The sequence below is a fragment of the Pseudorca crassidens genome, chromosome X (assembly GCF_039906515.1).
Source record: "Pseudorca crassidens isolate mPseCra1 chromosome X, mPseCra1.hap1, whole genome shotgun sequence".
NCBI classification, from domain to species: domain Eukaryota; kingdom Metazoa; phylum Chordata; class Mammalia; order Artiodactyla; family Delphinidae; genus Pseudorca; species Pseudorca crassidens.
This window is the reverse complement of record NC_090317.1, coordinates 26552386-26571957: the sequence shown is the minus strand read 5'-3', so window position 1 is coordinate 26571957 and position 19572 is coordinate 26552386. Positions and strand designations below refer to the sequence as shown.

Here is a 19572-nt window from a genome sequence, read left to right as displayed (position 1 = left end):
TGCTAATATTCTTTGAAATTAAGAGCCAAGAATCCAGAATCAAAGTGCAAGAAGACTGAGCTTCTCAAAACCTAGAAGCAAGTCTCAGTTTAGCAGTGTCTAGTTCACAAAAGGACTCTCAAAAGTTAGCTGAACTCAGTGAATTGAGGACCACACATATCAATTTACAATTGCGAAGCTAAAGAATGCTTCTAAGTGGAAATTTTTCATAGACAGGAATTTTTGAAGATTAAACTAGGGGAAACAGTTAAAGGCAAAGCAGCTAGTAGTGTTCAAGAGACTAAATCAAGGAAAGAGTAGATGAATTTGGACGAAGACATTAGCAATAACGAGTAACAGGAGATACAGAGAACAAGCAAAAAGGATTTTGCAACAAAACATTATGAAACAGGAAAAGAAGACTCTGGAAGGAATTTAATCTGGGTCACATTTATATATTGTATTTTCTTAACTCTAACATGATCATTTTAATGTTTTTGAAATCAAGGTGATACATACAAATCAATGTCATTTCTCTATCCACTTTTCTCAAAAAACAGTTCTAGAAACCAACAATGAATCTTACAATTAATGACATCTCTGACTCATGGAAATGTGACATGTGTAGCAGTTCTCCTTTCTGTAGAATATAAAATAAATTAAAAAGGGAGCAGGGAGCAGCAGATTTGAAGTAGCCTAAAGGTAAATGGTGCCAATAAGAAATGATGAGACCTCTAAATGAAAAGGAAGAACCACATAAAGACTTGACCAACCCTAGAAGGTATCCAACAGAAGGCAGCCACAGACAGCCCAAAAAAAGGGAAAAAATCAACCGGTGCCTCACAAAGAGTCTACCCAAGAAGAGAGTAAAGAGAGATGTCCAAAATCACAATGAAATTGTCGACGACCATGACTGGCCCACTGCTAATGAAGATATAAGAGGCAGAGTGTTTTTGTTTTCTTTAATAAGGGGACCAGGTGAAAGCAAGAAGTAAAAAGCAAAACGCCAAACTGAAACAAAGGTTATGGTGAAGAATAAAAAAAGAAGATTAAGAGTTTATGGTTCACTGGGGAAGACAGCTAGTGGTTAGGGTGGGCAATGGCTAGAATTTAAGAATAGGTAATAATATTTCTTTTATAATCTTTCTAATTTTAAAAAATCTACTGAATTCTAAATGCTCTCTCATAATTCTCATCCACCCTTCTGTAATACTTAGATAACAAGCACAAAATAACAGAACAGAAAAAGCACACTATTTGTCAAGAAGTTACCTACCTGGCAACCTCAAATCCCTGCTTTGCAGCCAAAATAAACAGGACAAAATCCATACTCTAAAGCTCACACCTTTATACAAAACAGGCTCTCAGACATTTCTCACTCTTAAACAACTGTAAACCGCCTTGGCTATCTATCCAGTTTCATTAGAAGATTAGAAGCAGCAAATAATATTAGGAGGAGGGTAGAGAAAGCAAGTATACTTGATATCATTAAAAAGTGACAGCTAATATGGAAACCAGAAAATTGTTGATTCTTCAACAACTTCTAATACAGCCATCTCAAACCATTAAATGTAGAGGGCAAATCATCCTACATACACCTCAATAATCCTAAGGCATCACACCAAACAATAACTATTCAAGTGATGATCTGAGTGCTCAGAAAAGATTATATTAAGGTTCTGAACAGTCCGTCCACATACAATTTATTTAAGATGGATAAAACACTTTTAAAATCTCACATAAGGCATAACTACTTTGAAAACAAAGTTGCATATTTTAAATTCCAGAACTAAAAGCACAGACCATATTTTTGGCTTTGCAAAACATGGGCAGTGGTAGAAAGAGAGGCAGGAAACTTAAAACAAAACTCTGGATAACGTGTCTGCATGAAAGGCAAAAAGAAGATCAGAGAACACTGAAGGGCAAGAAGACCTATGTTTGCATATTGGTGTGTCAGCTAATATCTCTGTCACCCTCTTCTACTTAACCTCTTAGAGTCTCAGTTTCTTCATCTGTAAAATGCAGATACCACCATCACCTACAAGGTACTTTAAAAAAGTAACTATCCAGAGAAGATGGGAATGAGTGGTGAAGAGAAAGCCAGATGTTTTTAAATACATCTTGGTGCTTTAAAAAAAAAAAAAAAAGGCATAGCTAACAGCAAGCTTAAAATGAAAACAGCTTAAAAATAACCGGGAATCTTGTCTCGCATCTTTACCCAAAGACCTGACCATTATATTTAGGTGAAAAACTCTAGCTGTATCTTGCAAAATGGATCTAGTTTCTTCAACATTATCAGACCTCATTTTATATTTCTATCTTTAAATGAAAAGAGGTGAGAGAACACTCACCTTGATTGAAAGTCTTCATTATCTGTGCTTGTCCGAGGACTTATGAGTAGATGACAAATTAAGGGAAAACAACTTTTGGGGGGGAAAAAAGAATGCTGTCTCATCTTTTAGTATAATCCCTCAGCTTGCAGGCCTAATTGGCTCTTACCAGCCTGGTAGCCTCAAACTCTACCAGCTCTTCTCATCTGCCACATCATCTTGCCCTGCTACTCCCCATGCCCCCAGCCCAAGGGACCCTCTGTTCCCTTTCTTCCTCTCGGTGGTAGAGCCAGAGGGACTTTAAATCCCTTGATGGCATAAAACAATCTCAGTCACCAAAGAAGTTTAAAAAACAATCAAGTCTCCCATTTCCACGTTTTGTACATCTGAGAGGGTTAACTGGAGAGACCATTTAAAAGGTAGTAAGTCCTTGAGCATTTAGACCACATACCACATACTAGGGTACAATTCTAAATAAGACCAGTATCAAAGCTTTCCATTATACTGATTAAAAACATCAATAAGATGAAAAGGATATTGTTTCTTCTCTTCCTTTCCTCCTGAACTGTCCCGTTTCTCTTTCTTTTCTATCTTTTCTTTATCATGCCTGGACTCCTATAACGAATGGTGGAATTAGTTGGGGAAGGGAAAACCAAATATAAAAATCAGCTCAAAATCTCTTTTCATCACTCACCAGTCATAAATTTTTCTTCAAACTTATTTAATATGACACCAAAAGCACAAGCAACAAAAGAAAAAAACTGGACTTCATCAAAAGTAAAAACTTTCATGCATCAAAGAACACTATCAAGAAAGTGAAAACACAACCTACAGAACAGGAGAAAATATTTGCATATCATATATCTCATAAGTGTCTAATATCAAGACTACGTAAAGAATTCTTACAACTGAGCAACAAAAAGACAAACAATCCAATTAAAAAATGGCCAAAGCATCTGAATAGATTTCTCCAAAGAAGATATACAAATGGCCAACAAGTACATGAAAAGATGCTCGACATCATTAGTCATTAAGAAAATACAAAATCAAAACAACAATGAGATACTACTTTACACCCACTAGGATGGCTACAATAAAAACTAAATAAATAAAAATAAAAACAGAAACAGAAAATAACAAGTGTTGGCAAGGATGTAGGGAAATTGGCACCCTCATACATTGCTGGTAGAAATGTAAACTGTGCAGCCACTGTGGAAAACAGTTTGGCGGTTCCTCAAAAAGCTAAACATAGCATTACCATATAACCCAGATATTCCACTCCTGGGTATATACACAAGATCATTGAAAACAGGTATTCAAACAAATACTTCATAGCAGCACACCAATGTTCATAGCAGCACAATTCACAATAGCCAAAAGGTGGAAAACAAGACAAAAGTCCATCAAGTGACGAGTGGATGAACAAGTATGGTATATTCGTAAAATGGAATATTACTTAGCCATGAAAAGAAATGAAGTACTGATACATGTAACACCATGAAGAATCTCAAAAACATTATGCTAAGTGAAAGAAGTCAGACACAAAAGGCCACATTATAATACAGTTCCACTTATATGAAACAGCCAAAGTTTTTGATAAGTCCACAGAGACAGAAAGCAGATTCATAGTTGCCGGGGGGTGGGGGTGGGGAAGGGGTGATGGAGAATGACTGCTTAATGAGTATGTGGTTTCCCTTTGGGGTGATGAAAATGTTCTTGAACTAGACAGAAATGATGAGTGCAAACACTGCAAATATACTAAATGCCACTGAATGGTACATTTTAAAATGGTTAATTTTATGTGAATTTTACCTCAATTTAAAAAATACTTATTTAAAAGGAGCAGCCTCCCTTTTAAAACGATCACCTTATAATTTTCCAAAACTGCTTTTAAGAACTATGAATATATGGCATATATGTTGAATATATATCATAATGATGCTTTGTAAACACTTTACACTTTAGTAATGGCTTGCTTACTTTATGGCAGATGCATCAGATGTATTCTATCATCCATTAGTATCTAAGAGAATGCACACTATACTTAATTTTAAAATCAAATATGAGTTGTGAACACATAAGTTTATTAGGAAAAAATGTTATAAAAATGTGTTTAAAAATCAGAATTAATAAAGACTTTATAACAGTGTGATGATCAGGGAGAATACATGCGACCATATTTTAACCTCATGAATGAAGAGAAACTAAAAGAACTGTTGTCAGAGAAAAAAGAAAACACGAAAAGAAAGGCTGAAACTCAATGAAAAGAAGTAGCTGGGAGTGGAATGGAGAGGAAGGGAATTTCAGAGGTAAACTAATTCCACCCTCCCAGTAATTTGGGACTGAACTGGCTCAAGTTCTCCAAGATAACCTGCCCTCCCCCAAAGCCTCCTCTTCCTGCCCCCAAATAATTAACAAAAGACTACTTGACTACAAAAAAACCTCAGTATTTGCTAAATTTTCTAATGGGTGATTTTCTAAGAAAAAGTATATTGTTCTTTTTGTTCTTGTAATTTACCTTTTTGCCACCAGAGGAGATTTTATCCATTTTTTCAGATTTAAATGAGTCACCGCCTTTTTCTTTGCCTGACGATTTTGACTTATTTTTTTCCTTGTCTTTCTCATTTGGATAAGGAGACTCACACGGACTCTCACTTTTGTGTTTTGAAACCCCCACTAAAATTATAAAAGAGAATCATGAAAGCCTTTTCCAATTCAGTTTGATGACTGCTTGGGAAGTATTAATAAGTCTACCTACTTGTTCCATTTTCCTCTTTCCGCCTCTTGGTTAAGTCCGGTGGCACTTCTCGGTCATTGTTTGAGTGATCCTAGAACCAAGAATTGTGAACTACATTGATCAAGAGTTTTTGTTTTAAAGTATTACTTTTATACAAGAAGAGAATAGCTAGTAACTAGCATTGGAGAATATCTGTGGTGCTTTCACATACTTGGTAAAATGACATGAAAGACAAGCAGAGCTGGTAGAGATTATTAGGCTGAAGATCCTTATTACTGACTACAGTGAAAATACCAGTTAAAACACTAAATAATAGACTGTCATGCAACAAACTAGTACTTTAAAAAAGGCAACAAACACACTACTGGACATGATAATGAGCTTTCCAAACTAATTTTTAAAAAATTACAAACCCTTTTCCGGTCTTTCCTGTCCTTTTCATCTTTTTTTTCTCTTTCTCTGGATCTTTCCCTCGACTTGTCCAAATCTTTCTTGTCCATTTCTCTCTCCTTACTCTTGGACAGTGGTGGAGGAGTATGATTAATGTAGAGCTGTTAAATTAAGGCAATATTACTAAAGATTATTAGTTTTCCAGTATTGGCATCATTTGCTTGATTGTTTATTTAATGAAAGACATTTGGTAGTAGACCCAAAGTCAAAACTGGTCAGCTGTCTGGATTATGAGAGGTAAAATAAAAGAGCATGGCACAAATTACGCAAAGAATTCAATTCTTGACCTTATAAAAATTATCATTTTTTTAACTCAACCAGTTCATTTCTGCCTCAACTGAGATTTTTATTAGTAAATTCACAAGCTACAGTTCCTTATATAGCTCTATTGTGAAGACCCATAACCACCATTATTACAAGAGTCCATATGTGAAAAATAGTGACTGAATTTTCTCTACTGCAAACAAACAAAAAAATACAAACCTCTACACAATCATGGAAATTTAAAATAGTTTTACCATCCACTGATAAGCAATTGATGACAGTGAGCAAAAGTATAAAATAAAACCTAGCCTTGACTTTACTAATAAGTCTTTTCTGCCTCAGTGTATACCATGCATAGATTATCCTAAATACTGTTATAATAAAGGCTGCATATTCACTACTTCTAAAAGCGCTCCAATTTCTGTCAAATAATCACAACTGATTGTAAAATTTGTCTTACTGGTTCTAAATAGCTCAGAAAGCCATATTGTCAGTTAAGGTTGATAAAACAACTCAGACTGAAAAATGATAAACCAATATTCTCTTTTACCTATTCTTTCTCCAATGAAAGGCCCATAGACAATAAAACAGCCAAAGATCAAGGATATGCTAATTCTAAATAATTAAGAGGTAACCTTACTTATGCAAGTTGTAAATATGGAAATCCATTCTAAAACAAAATATTAAGGAAATAATAAGACACCTAACCTTACGGCATTTATAACTGTGCTACAAGCTTACGTTTAACTTAAGACATTAAAAATGTTAGGCAGCAGAATACTGAATATAACTCATTACATAACTACACAATTCTAGATATAACTTGGGAATGAAAAGAACAGTGAGTCAAAAGTCAAATATTTTTACACAAAGAAATCCTTTGGTATTCAAAGGAATACATGAAAAAAGACAGCCATCAGTTTGAGAATTAAATTAACACTTGTTTTTTTAACACCACCAAATATTTTCAATTCAGTTTGCTCAGAAATACTGCCATAGCAATGCATAAGTAGATTCTTTAAAATTTCAATGTTTAAAAGTTGATGATCAACTGAAATAGACAAAATGTTTATTAATAACAAAGAGCAAGAGAATGAGAAACAACCATAAAGTGCTTGTCCAAAAGGTACTCTTGCTGGGTATATGCCCTAAATGACACTTTAATATTTTCTAATTGTGAGGTTTATTCACATCTTAAGTCAATACTATTTATGAAACTGACAAGACAAAGAAAGTAATATGTTATTACAATACTCAAAGAAGACTTATCTTAGGGAAGTATTGCTTAATTCTTCCAGTAAAAAATTTTTTTTGTTTGTGATTACAAATAAGCACGTGTACACACATACATACACACACACACACACACACACACATACACCCCTCCACAAGAATGAAGTTTTTAAGTGTACCTAACTTGAATTCTGTATTGCAGAGAATTGGGAATCCTAGAAATTCTTAGTTTAGAAATGTACCAATTCTATTCCTTCTTTCTACCCTTCTAAGAATAGTTCTGATCACAATACTCTTTTCCACAAAAACATACAGTCTCTCATTGAGTACGGAATAAAATGCATATTCCTTAGCTTGGGTATTCCAAGCTCTTCACAACCCTTGCACAATTCTACCCTACTATGGAGTGACCCAATGTACTCTAGGCTGCGGCTACCGCTGCTCCCTAACACTCTGTGCTTCCCAGCAGTTCTCTTCACCAGAACGGTCGCTCATTTTTATCTTAATCTCTTAAACTCCTACTTTGCCTTCAAAGACAGATCGAAAGCCATCAGCACTTCAACATTCCCTCAACTCCACAAATCACTGTCCAGTGAACTCTTATTTTATATTAACCTTTTTTTTTGTGGCAGGAATTCCCAATTAATTTCATGTCATTTATTTTTGTCCATAACATAGTTTACAGGATAGTAGGGGAGCTAATGTGCTTTTTCTACTTTTACACACTTCCTAGTGTCTTGTACACATAGTGAGTACTCAATACGTGTTTGATGAATAAAATTAATGATTTGTTAAACTGATCTGCATGTAGCGTTGTTGGATTTGGGTTTTTTTTAATTTACTTTTATTCCTGATACTACTGGATCCTGTTTTTTACTGGCTTTTATCCTTGACATTGAGATCATTAGATCCAAAAAAACAATTTGACTGATCTTCAAATTCTGTTTAAGAGACCACTGCCACACTGACCCTTTTAAGGATACAATATATAAAGATGGCCTCACATGTAGGTTCAGGTTTGGTTGGTTGTAAATCCTTGTTTTAAGATGATGAACAGAATTAAAAGCTGAATTTTACTGAGGTGGTTATTGCTGCCCTCTGAAACTACAGAGAAGCTTGGTTTAAAGGAGCATGCTTTTGGGCTTCTCTGGTGGCGCAGTGGTTGGGAGTCTGCCTGCCAATGCAGGGCTGACGGGTTCGTGCCCCAGTCCGGGAAGATCCCACATGCCGCAGAGCGGCTAGGCCCATGAGCCATGGCCGCTGGGCCTGTGCGTCCGGAGACTGTGCTCCGCAACGGGAGAGGCCACAACAGTGAGAGGCCCGCGTACCGCAAAAAAAAAAAAAGGAGCAAGGTGAACTGACAGAAAAGATTTGGACACTAAACTAGAATCCCACTTGAAAAGCCAAGTCCATGTGTATTACAAAGTGAAAATAGTAACTAGTTTAGTAAAAAGGAGGATCCTAGGGGCAAAGTATAACTAAAAGGTCAAACTAGAGCAGGGAAACATTTTTATATGTATGATGACAAAGTAACCTGAAAAAATAGACACATACCTTTCAAATCCTCTAAAAAGTAAAAGCTACCACAGAAAGTTTAAATTATACATCATTAATTTTAGAGAGCACTCAAAGTCCAGTGAAATTTTTTTTCTAAAACATTCATATGCTATTAAACTTTCTTAGACACACAAAAAATCAACATCAACTACTATGCTTTACCAAGTCCAAAGGCATAAGAGTTCATTTCGAATATTTACTGAATACCTAATCATATTGCCAGGTACCATACTAAGCACTAAGGATCTGAAAAGTGGTATGAGTTGCAATTTTTACAAGGGTATTCATATGCCATTTTCAAAATTTTCTGGTTGAATGTGGAATAAATCCATTGAATTTTAAATGCCCACAAAATCACCATCCTTTTTTTTTAAGCGGGGTGGGGGGATCACTGTAATTTAAAAAATAAGACAAACACACGAAAGAAGTTAAGAACCCTTTCAACTACTATTGAAATGGGTGCTAAGAATCAAGGAACCATATTTTTTTTTGGAATTTTTGTTTTCATTGTGGTAGGAACACTTGAGGAACCTTAATTTTAGTCCAAGTTTTGGTACTAACAAGTTATATGCCACTGGGAAAAGATCAAGAACTTTAGTCTCTTATTTGTTAAAAAAGACACTGCCACCTGCCCTACCTACCTCACAGCACTGTGATGAATATGAGATGAGATAACATATGTTTATCTCATATGTTTTATTTTCAAAAGGCTTTCACAAATGTAAGGAACCATAATCTTCATCATTGCTTAGAAAATCCAGTTAACTATAACAGCAGGTTTTCAACTGCTTCAAAATATGTTTCAGGAAATAAATATTCACAAGGTAACATTGTTAACCCATGAATTTAAAATAGTCCACACAAGCCACTGATGGTTAAGACTGACATACATACACAATCCCACTCTGGTTATGAAAACCTACTATACTGGAATACATATTCAATTTAGCAAATAAAAAGTTTTACTTTAAAAGAAAGCATTCACAGTTCAACTGATTCTCTTTTGATTAATACAGTATATTCTAAAAACAATGCTATAATTTTAGGACACAGGCACATCAGCTAATCTAAACTGTTAAAAATTAGTGCTTACTTGCCCAAAAGCCACAGACATTTCATTATAAAGCTAACAGTTCTAAAAGCAGTTAGTACTGTCAACTGGCTTTGTTTCAAAATATCATTTTTTACTGGTCCACCAGTAAGGAATCATACTTAGCAGCTATAAGAGGAGGCAAAGTAGAAAATCAAAGTGAAACAGGGTACAAATTTTATAATAATAAAGACAAAATAACATGAACATTGGACAATTCAACTATAACCATGAAATGAATGAACTCTGTAATAAGATACACAAACTGCACATGATTTTTAGTAGCAGAATCCTCAAGAAAGTAGAGTAATAGGCAAGAATTAATACTGACATGTAAACACAACCATCAAGTTGAGTATTCCCCTCCAGGAGAATGATTAGTTTACATTAACCATACTTCTTGATAATATGCTACAACTACCAAAAAGGTAGCTCAGCAGAGGCGATATAAAGATTTTTATGGGTTAAGATGGGCTCAGTTTTTAGAACAGTTATGTGAATGCATCAGATATATTTTTTGGCCTTTTGGGTTATCTAAAAAAGTTAGAAAACAGCCTGACAGATTTGTTTTGAGAAATTAAATAAGCCTACTCCTCAAAAGAAACCAACAACTCCTTCCTCAAATCTTAAACTTACTTTCAGATTTTGAAGCATAAAAGGATAATGCATAACAGCAAGGAGAGATTATAGAAAGGTTGCCACATTACACACATTTTATAACAATTTCATTAAAAGGGACCATTGTCATCCATTGTTTCAGTTTGTGATAGGTATTTTTAAAGGTTATTCCACTAACTTACTGAATTTACTAGGGTGAGGGTACCTACTCAATAAATGAAGTAAAGAATTTTTCTTTGTTTTACTTAGGCATGATGATTTTAAAAGACTCAAACCTTTGCTGAAGACTCCTTGAGTTCGATGAGACTGTCCTGTAGAAAATGAATGGAGATGACAGGTGAGCTGGCATAGTTCTCAGAACCCAGAGGAACTTTGGGAAGTATGGCTGTAACCTGGAAATAAACCAGCTACTTCTTGTGAGGATAAATCTCGTGATGTCATCGTTATATGAATATCAACAGTAAAAAACAAAAGCAAAACTATGTAATGGAATTGTAATGTTTAAAAAAAACTAAATTATATGTACTCATTGTAATAAACAAAAATCTTTCTCTGCTCAGAACTTTAAAATAAATGTCAATGCCACATTTTTCATAACACTGCATTTAAACTACAGATAATGGTAAAAGGCTTAAGAAAGCAAAACATTTTTTCTCCACAAAAAGTTTTAAATAGTGGAGGTCACTGTGGAAGAACAATATTGCCTTATATTTTCATAGTTTTTCTTTAATAGGGAGGTTTCAAATTTTCCTTTACTTGTGACTCCACCATAAATATATACACATTTTATCCTAGCCAGAAAACTCAGTGGCATTACATTAACAAGAAAACAAAATGTATTTATAAAAGAGTAATCACTTTTTTTTTTTGCAAAGTGCCTCTAACAGTGAATCTCATACCTCCCACAAAAAAAAGCACTTAAAAAAAGAAAGAAAATGAAATCAATTATGGTATTCAACCACAGTGCTCTTGATGAAGAATTAGTTAACTTACAGGTTTAAAAGTTCAACGTACTGCAAATTCAAAGATTCCATGAAATTAGATGAGTTTAGAATTAAAATTAAATATGGAGCAAGGAATGGCTACCCTGAGTCTTCAAGAAGGCTACACCCACGATTTTGTGCTGCAGTTGAATGCCTGGGGTTTCTCTTTGCTGGGTGGTAGAATTGGATGCCACATCTGCTTTTATCGTAACGCAAGGTTCAACTTGTTGGGAACCCAATGGGTATAAACAAACCTCCAAGGGAAGATACAACAGAAGCTGCATGCTCACTGAATATACACAACTACAGGAGAACTGATCACCAAGGAGACTTTAAAATGGAACTCCTTTCAAGACTCCTTCTTAGAAGGCACACATCGGTATGATGCTCATCAAGAAGCTTGATGAATTCAGAGGTATCTTGTTTATCCTGTATCATCCAGGAAGTCTTCAGTGCTATATATTCTTCAATATTTATGCCGAAAAATAGGCTTCATTCTGCTGAAAAGATTCATTTGCTTGTAGCTACCATTGCACTCCAAAAAAGACTGCGTAAAGCAGTGAGGCACTTCTGGGTAAAATTTCTCTTGCACTTTGAAACACTACAAAATTAGTGCTAGGTCCTTGAAGTTTTAATATTTTTATAAGAAAAATACTCAATAGGAAAAAAATATCAGTCCACCAATATGTAAAAAATTCATTTTCTAATGCAACATAAAACCTCCAGTGGCTCCAGTGAATACTTGGCACAAGACTTGAAGGAAGTCAGGACACGTATTCCAAACAGGTGAGCCTAACATGGACGCTGCCTTCCTCAGGCTATACTAACCTTTACTGTTGCGGAATGTGATGGAGAAGGGTAGGTATCAATTTTGCGACGTTTTTGTTCTGTTGGGATGAAAAGAAATAGTCACAATAAGGTATGTTTCCACTTTTTTCCACACACTTAAAAAAAAATCACCAACTTCTAAGGTTATCAAGTATTAGTTCCCCCTACTAAAGTCCCTAGATAACTTGCCATAATAACAAGACAAGAACCAACTTTATATTACAACAACCAAAGGTAAACAAATATAAATCAAACTTGCCCCTTTCAGGCTCTGCAATATCTGATCGGGGAACAGGTGACTTCAAGGACCCAGAAACTGGTGTTTTCTCTCCTTTAACGTTTTCCTTTAATTTCATTTCCTTTGCTATATCTCTTTCTCTGGATGGCTCCTTCTCTCTTTCCTTTTCTTGAGTCGACTTTGATTCTGCATTGGGGACAGTGGTCTTGAATTTCTCATCTTTAACTTTTTCTTCCTTCTTGAATTTTTCTTTCTCTTTGTCAGACTTAGGTGTTCTTTCCTTCGTCTCTCTTGCTTTTTCATCTTTATTTGGCCGTTCTTCCTTCGGTTTTTCTTTACCATCTTTACCACCAAGTACTCGGGCCTCTGGAGTAGTAGCTGGAGTCTTTTCTTTTTTCTCTTTTTCTTTCTCTTTCCCTTTTTCTTTGTCATTTTCTTTAACAGCTTTGCTGCTTAAGAATAAAAACATGACATTTTAAGACAAATGGTCATAAAATACATTCAATGTTATAAATCATAAAGCGTTTCTTACTGACTTCAAAAATTCTAGAACTATGAGTAGCCCTTTAAAAACTAAAGGACAACTTTAAGACAAGTAAAAAGCAAGTACTTCTTTATCCAGTAAATAATAACCAAATTCACAAATAGCAGATTAAAAAAGAATAATTAAAGTGATGTTAGGCCCTTTTTTTGTACATGTTCATAACCTTTGAGGATTACAAAGTAACAACTCAAAACTATCCCATAAGCCAACCAAGGGTGCTACCATCAGGAACTGGATTACTTGGCTGGATGGACCACTGGTCTAAATTAGTAGGCTTCTCTCATGTTAATTATTCTTACCCAGATTGTACACAGCAAACACTCAATCCTAAAATTTTTTTTTAACTTCACCACATACATTCCCCTGCATATCCCAGCAGAGGAAACAAAGTCAGTCTCAGCATTATACAAAATGTGAGAATGGTAAGCACATCATCAAAACAGCAGGATAGACAAAATTTCTCAGTCCAACAAAAATGACTTCCATAGTATTCATCTATCACCCTCTGTCATTCATGTCTAATGAGGTTGCTTAATCATGTAAGAATTCAGAATTCTGACATACAGCACAGTGTTCCTACCTGTTAGAGCCACTATTTCCATTGCTTGAATTCCCTTTTGGTGTGGCACTAGAAGCTTTATTAACTGCTTTCACACCACACTGAGATCTCTCCCTTGATTTATCTGAAATAAAGGTAAGGTTTTATTTGACAAGCCCCTAGATGTAAATAAGCTACAATTGCACAGCAAAATGATTAGAGACTAGATAGAAAGAAACAAAGGGCTGATCACTTCTTGACAGTTACATACTCCTACTTAGGGATTAAAAAAGTAACACTAAGCCAGCATTTTACTTGTCATGTGATACAAAACATTTCAGTTTGCTGAAACAAAATGTATTACTTATAAATTTCTACAAATAAGCATACCAGTCTCCTCATTACTGCTTTCATCCGATTTAGATGCACTTCCTACTGACGATGAAGAAGGCCCACCGCCAGGCCCATTTTGTACACTGGCAATTGCATTCCTCGGAGGGGGGTCTTTGTGATGAAACTCATTTTCAGGTATCATGTATGACTTTCTACTTTTCAACTGCCCAGAGTAGCTGAAAGTCGCACAAAGTGTTTAAATATACAAATACAAGTCAAAAGGCACAAACATGGGGTTTAAAAGAATAAAATTAGCAAGTTATTCACTCTGCTACTTGATTCCAGAGAATAAAAAATATTAATTTTCAGTAAGTTCCTGAATGTCTTTATAAGAGAACCTAGATGCTTTCTTAAAAATTTCAATGTAAACTAATCCTTCAACTAAAATGCCTTTTTTCCACTATTGAAGATTTGATAACTCAACTGATGATAAAATTACATTTCCTCCAAACCAAGATATACTATATATGATTTTTGAAACTATCATCCAGTATAGACCGGAAGCTGATAATCAGAAGTGACAACTCTCACCAGCCTGTGGGAACATGATCGCATAATCTCCCATAATCTCCTGAAGTAAGGCAGAAGATAAACTTCAACACTGTAAGACATTTTAAAGTCTTCAGAATCCTTCTGTAATCTAGTCTCATAAATCACATTAAAGTATAATTGTGTTACCCCATAGCCAATGCATATAGATCTGGCCTCTTCTCTTTTTCCTCTTGGCAGATTTTATGCACTCTTCTTTCCAAAGCCTGACCCAGATTCAAAACTTTTGGGTACCAAGGAAGTATTTTTGTCAGCACAATCAAGATATTCCTGATGTGAGTATATTCGCCTGTTTCAAGGCAATGTACCGATGCCTACAACAAACATTTTAAGATCTGTTATTAAAAAAGTATAAGTATGAAGAGAAAAAACCACCTTTGAGAAATACAATTTTTTCTTACCTTGGTTAGTTTGTAATGCCATTTATGTACAACGTGTCGAAAATTTTCATAGTCTAATTGATCAGCTTTATTTCCACCATCAAAACCAGTTGCCCGTAATATAGTAAGAAATCCTGGATAATTTCCACATTCCTAAGGGCAAAAAATAGGCTGTCACTTTTAAAGAAAAATTCTGTCCTCCAAAATAGTAGAAGCTGAAACTTAAGTAGACTAGATTAATGATTCCATGTGAAAATATAATGTGTATTTTCAATGATAGGTAGTTTTCACAGAAAGATCCACCTTATTCAATGACATTAATTTGAAATGTCAGTTTGAGATAGGATAAAAATATAGCATGTTTTTTAATAATGAATGAATTGTGCTTAAATTTTAAACATTGTTGTACAACTGAATCTTAAACTCAGCTTCCCTTTTAAAACTGAACCCAGAGCTTACTGGAAGCGGTCATTATATACATGGTAAATGGGTAAAATGTAAGAGTATTTGTCATACCTTTTCATATGTGGCTCTATCACTGTGCCACCTGGTCACAGTCTCTAACATGCAGCAAAGAAATCTCCCATATCGACTAGCTTCATTTTCAGTACAGCTTGCGACTGTGTAAATTATATCAGAGAAAACCTACAGAAAACAATGTGTGAAAAATAAAAAAAAATCAAGGTCAAAATTAGTTCAAAATATTAAAAGATCATGTAATAGCAAATCATAATAAACTAAACAGGTAAGTTTAGTCAAAATGCATCTTCCCCTTTTATATTCACAATTCCAGAGACCTTTAAAGATTCTGGCTTTTGTGAGGAAATAGCACATTCATAAAGCAACAATAACAACAATAACAACAAAAAAAAACCACTTTTATAAAGAAAGCGGATTTACAATGAGGGAAGAAAAAAACTATCATTATTATTACAACGTAACTTATTTAACAAAGACTTAGCCATAGATATTACTGGGGTTAAGGGGACAGTAAGCAGAGGCGAGGCTGATAGAAACTAGAAATAGGCAGCTGAGAGGCTGTAACATACGTCATGTTTTTAGACCACAAAATGCAGCAACTTATTATTATGAAAAAAGCCAGATGCAAAAATATGTGAATGTGACCACATTGAAAAGCATCCCTGCTTTTATATATGTGCAAAAGTGTAAGCTTTTTCATTGCTTCTTGAGGGGGTGAAGGTTAAAAATGGAGAAGAGAGTTCTGCCTATTATGACAAACATATAAACCCAAATGTTGAGTTAATGGATTAACTAGGGGTGCTTATTATATATCAGGCACTACTCAAAGTGCTTTTGTGTATAGTGACTCATTTATTCCTCATAACAATCTAATGAAGCAGGTACTATTATCCCGTTTTACAGATAGAAAACTGAGGCACAGAGAGGTTAAAAAAAACTTGCCAAAGATCATATAGCTAGAAAGTAGCAGAGCTAGGATTCAAGTTCAGGCACTTGGCTCTTGAGTTCATGCTTTTAACCACACACACAATAATACCTCTATAGATTATATATAATGTTTAGCTATCTTTGTGTGAGACTTTTTTTTAAAGGTTGCAATAAAAAGAACTTACTCGATCATAGCAAAGAAGTGTGGAAAAATTTGGAGTTTTCTGTTGATGTACCAATTCAACAAAACGAGCACAGTAAACAGCATCAATTGCTGAAAAAATACATCGAGGAAATATACACAGCTGTAGAAATTTTGTGATGGTCTCATTTTTGGTAGATTCTAAAAATAAGGGAAGAATATATTAAGTGGTAAACTTCTTCCTCAAGTGCCTCAAGGCCACTAAACATGACAACATAAACTTTAGTGTAGAGAATGATATAAAACCACAAACTATTTATAGTTTGTAACCAAAAGGTCATGCCTGGGATAAGACTTTCATTTTCACTCTGTGGACATTTTTCTACCTATAATTTCTCCAGAGATAAGATTTTATACAGAAAAGTTGAATGATAAGCTGCCAATATTGTAGTTTTAAGTTAATTAATTTCACCAGCAAATTAAATCTGTTCCTTCAGTGAACATGTGAAGTCGACTCTGCGTTAATGAATAACCAAAGAATGGGATAGTGAACACTGAGTTGAAATACAAACATAATATACTTCAATACCTCCAAAGTTATAAAAGTTTGCTTTTTTAATGTAGCAGTGGCAGAAATGTAACAATTCCAACAACTTACTTGCTAAAAGCCAATTGTCCTTTTCCAGTTTCAGTCTCTGTAGCACTCGCTGTACATGTTCCATCTGCTTCTTTTCTTCTTCAAGAAGCTTGTCCTGAAGGGCAGTACATCGCTCCTTCTCTTTTTTCTTTTTATTTGGAGGCTACAAAGTATAAGTTGGATACTTTTCTAACTACAGGCACATTACCTCTCCTTCTTTTAATTAAAAAATTTGAGGAGATAAATGCTGATATCTTATACTAATTACTTCAACAGGGATGTTTAGGAGTCCACTTGGATGTGCTTTCACCTCCATTCAACAAATCCAAGACAAAGTCAGTCTTCGTACACTATCAAAACAGGATACCTTCTCAACACTGGTACTTTTACTCTGAGGCATGGAATCATCTTTGATCCTTCCTTCTCTGTTCCAATATTCTAACTGCTTACAAGTCTTTTGCATTCCTACTACCTCCACCATAGTCTATGCTCTCAGTACTTCATAATGAATTACCCAAAAAGCCACCTAGTTGGTCTCCCGCCTAATGCCAGTCCCTTGCCCTATCAAACGTATCCTTCATATCACCGTCACAAGCAATCTGCCTAAAGTACCATTTTTACCATTATCACTTCCCCACTGAGGAATCTAAAATAGCTCTCAATTTTATCAAGCCTTCCTTTTTTTTTTAAGTGCATTTTTAAAAACTAATTATTTATTTGGCTGCGCCGGGTCTTAGTTGAGGCACGTGGGATCTTCGTTGCAGCACACGGGATCTTCTTTTAGTTGCGGCATGTGGACTTTTAGTTGCGGCATGCGTGCAGGATCTAGTTCCCCAACCAGGGATCAAACCCCGGCCTCCTATATTTGGAGCGCAGAGTCTTAACCACTGGACCCCCAGGGAAGTCCCTCAAGCCTTCCTTTCTAACTTTCATCGCTCTACATCACCTGGCCCCAACCTAACCTTTCAAATTTATCACTAAGCCCAATCGCCACAGTAAAAGTGGTCTCTTTGAACCTCAGACTACTTCATACCTTTGCTGAAGCTTTACAGTCACCAATTTGCCTCCATATTTCCAAACTTAACCTATCTTCAAGGCCTATCCAGTTCAAGACTCACCTCTTCAATAAAGCTTTCTCCTAAAGGATTCTCCTTTGGGGAATTCCTATTGCTCTTGCAATTGGAGTTAAGTAGATCATTTTAAGTTGCTAACACAGCCCTCAAATACCTTTTGATTGGTCATAACCTCCACGTACTCACCAAGCCCCTGCCCCACCCATGGAGAGAATAACCTCTAAACCCACTTAGAAAAACATTATGTGTAACAACAAGATAGGAACCTGAGCTAATACAATTCCAAAGTATGGATAATGTTGAATTAATACCATGAAGTTATTGTACTTGAGCTACTAGACCAAAAACCTACCATTTCCTGATTGTCATCAATTGCTTTCATCTGGACTTTAAGTTTATTGACTTCCCGTTCATAGCTGGTATGTGGAACTGCAAGGTCATACATTGTCAATGACCAGAATGTGGCATAGAATTGAGGGCTGATGTCGTCCCAGACTTTGGAAACATGTAAGGAAACCACTGCTTCATGGACAGGAGCCATCACCATTTCACATGATGTAATGTACTTGTGAACTTTATGTTGCTGTTTATTTCCCTTCTCTGATTTTTTAAGTTCATCATACTTTGACTGGAGATAAAAAGTAAAAACACACACATACAATATAATTTATAGCACTGATTTTCATAGTATAAAAACCTAGGTTCCCTTTTCAAGAATCAGAAGATGACCAATCAAAACTGTTGCAGGAATTCTAATTTCTTACCAACAACATTTCTTTTAAGATAAATCATCCCTGGAAGCTGTTTCAATATTTAGCCCTGTGTGCTTACTATGAGCTTTTCCAAAGATTCTTATTGCATCTGACCTGTTGAGTAAGTGAATAGGGTATGTGGGCCCCCTGTCCATTTCCCCCACCCTACTCTCTCTTGCTGTTGCATGAAGGATTGAACATGCAGGGTTTCCACTCCTGCTTTTGAGATATTCAAGGGAACCAAGTAGAGGGTCTTAACACTAGTAAAGAGGCAGAATGGAACTAGTAACAGCCAACCAAAACAGAATGTTTTATCACTACATGTAGCCCCTATCATCTGTTACGATTTGTCAATTAAGAAGCTGGATCAACACAAAGAAAGGTTATGAGAACGTTACCATAAGACCGCTAAGTAGGGGGACCAACTGTCCAGGTTTTCCAGTGATTGAGGGGTTTCCCAGGATGCAAGACTGCAGTGCTAAAACCGGGAAAGTCTCAGGCAAACCAGGACCAACTGGTAACCCTATTGCTAAGCTAAATTATGATTTTCTCTGAATGGCTATGGTATACTGGAGTTTAAAGCATGTGGGAACTGACTTAAACCACAGCTTTTTTTGGCCTGATTGGTTTATCCTAATTTGGGGGAGAGTCAGAGGAAGGCCATACCCTTAATTGTATGAGAAAAAGAATCTGTTAGTACAATGGGAGGGACTACATATTAGTTCATAGAATGTGTGTCAAACATAAAAAAGAAAACAATACAAAGTGGAGTTGTTGCTATTATCTCATGTCCTTCAGTCTCTTTGAGACGAAAGAGCTCTCACCCAGAAAACTGTCTGGGTTAGGCATC

At 35.5% G+C, this 19572-nt stretch overlaps 1 protein-coding gene across 11 annotated transcripts in view; it reads right to left on the bottom strand.

The window, feature by feature from the left end:
• THOC2 (THO complex subunit 2) overlaps window positions 1-19572 on the bottom strand; it is a 103429-nt gene that overhangs the window by 5700 nt on the left and 78157 nt on the right. For 3 of the 11 annotated variants that reach the window (XM_067723313.1, XM_067723317.1, XM_067723322.1), the window contains 16 exons: window positions 18323-18598; window positions 16919-17060; window positions 16304-16461; window positions 15228-15356; window positions 14733-14864; window positions 14461-14645; window positions 13780-13958; window positions 13432-13534; window positions 12329-12759; window positions 12070-12128; window positions 10534-10665; window positions 5460-5597; window positions 5068-5137; window positions 4828-4985; window positions 2848-2924; window positions 2331-2376 (listed from right to left, as the gene is read on the bottom strand). In XM_067723313.1, coding sequence (XP_067579414.1) covers window positions 2349-2376; window positions 2848-2924; window positions 4828-4985; window positions 5068-5137; window positions 5460-5597; window positions 10534-10665; window positions 12070-12128; window positions 12329-12759; window positions 13432-13534; window positions 13780-13958; window positions 14461-14645; window positions 14733-14864; window positions 15228-15356; window positions 16304-16461; window positions 16919-17060; window positions 18323-18598 — 2397 coding nt within the window. In that variant the 3' untranslated portion in view covers window positions 2331-2348. The other 8 variants (XM_067723318.1, XM_067723320.1, XM_067723315.1 and 5 more) reach the window with 7 other exon arrangements.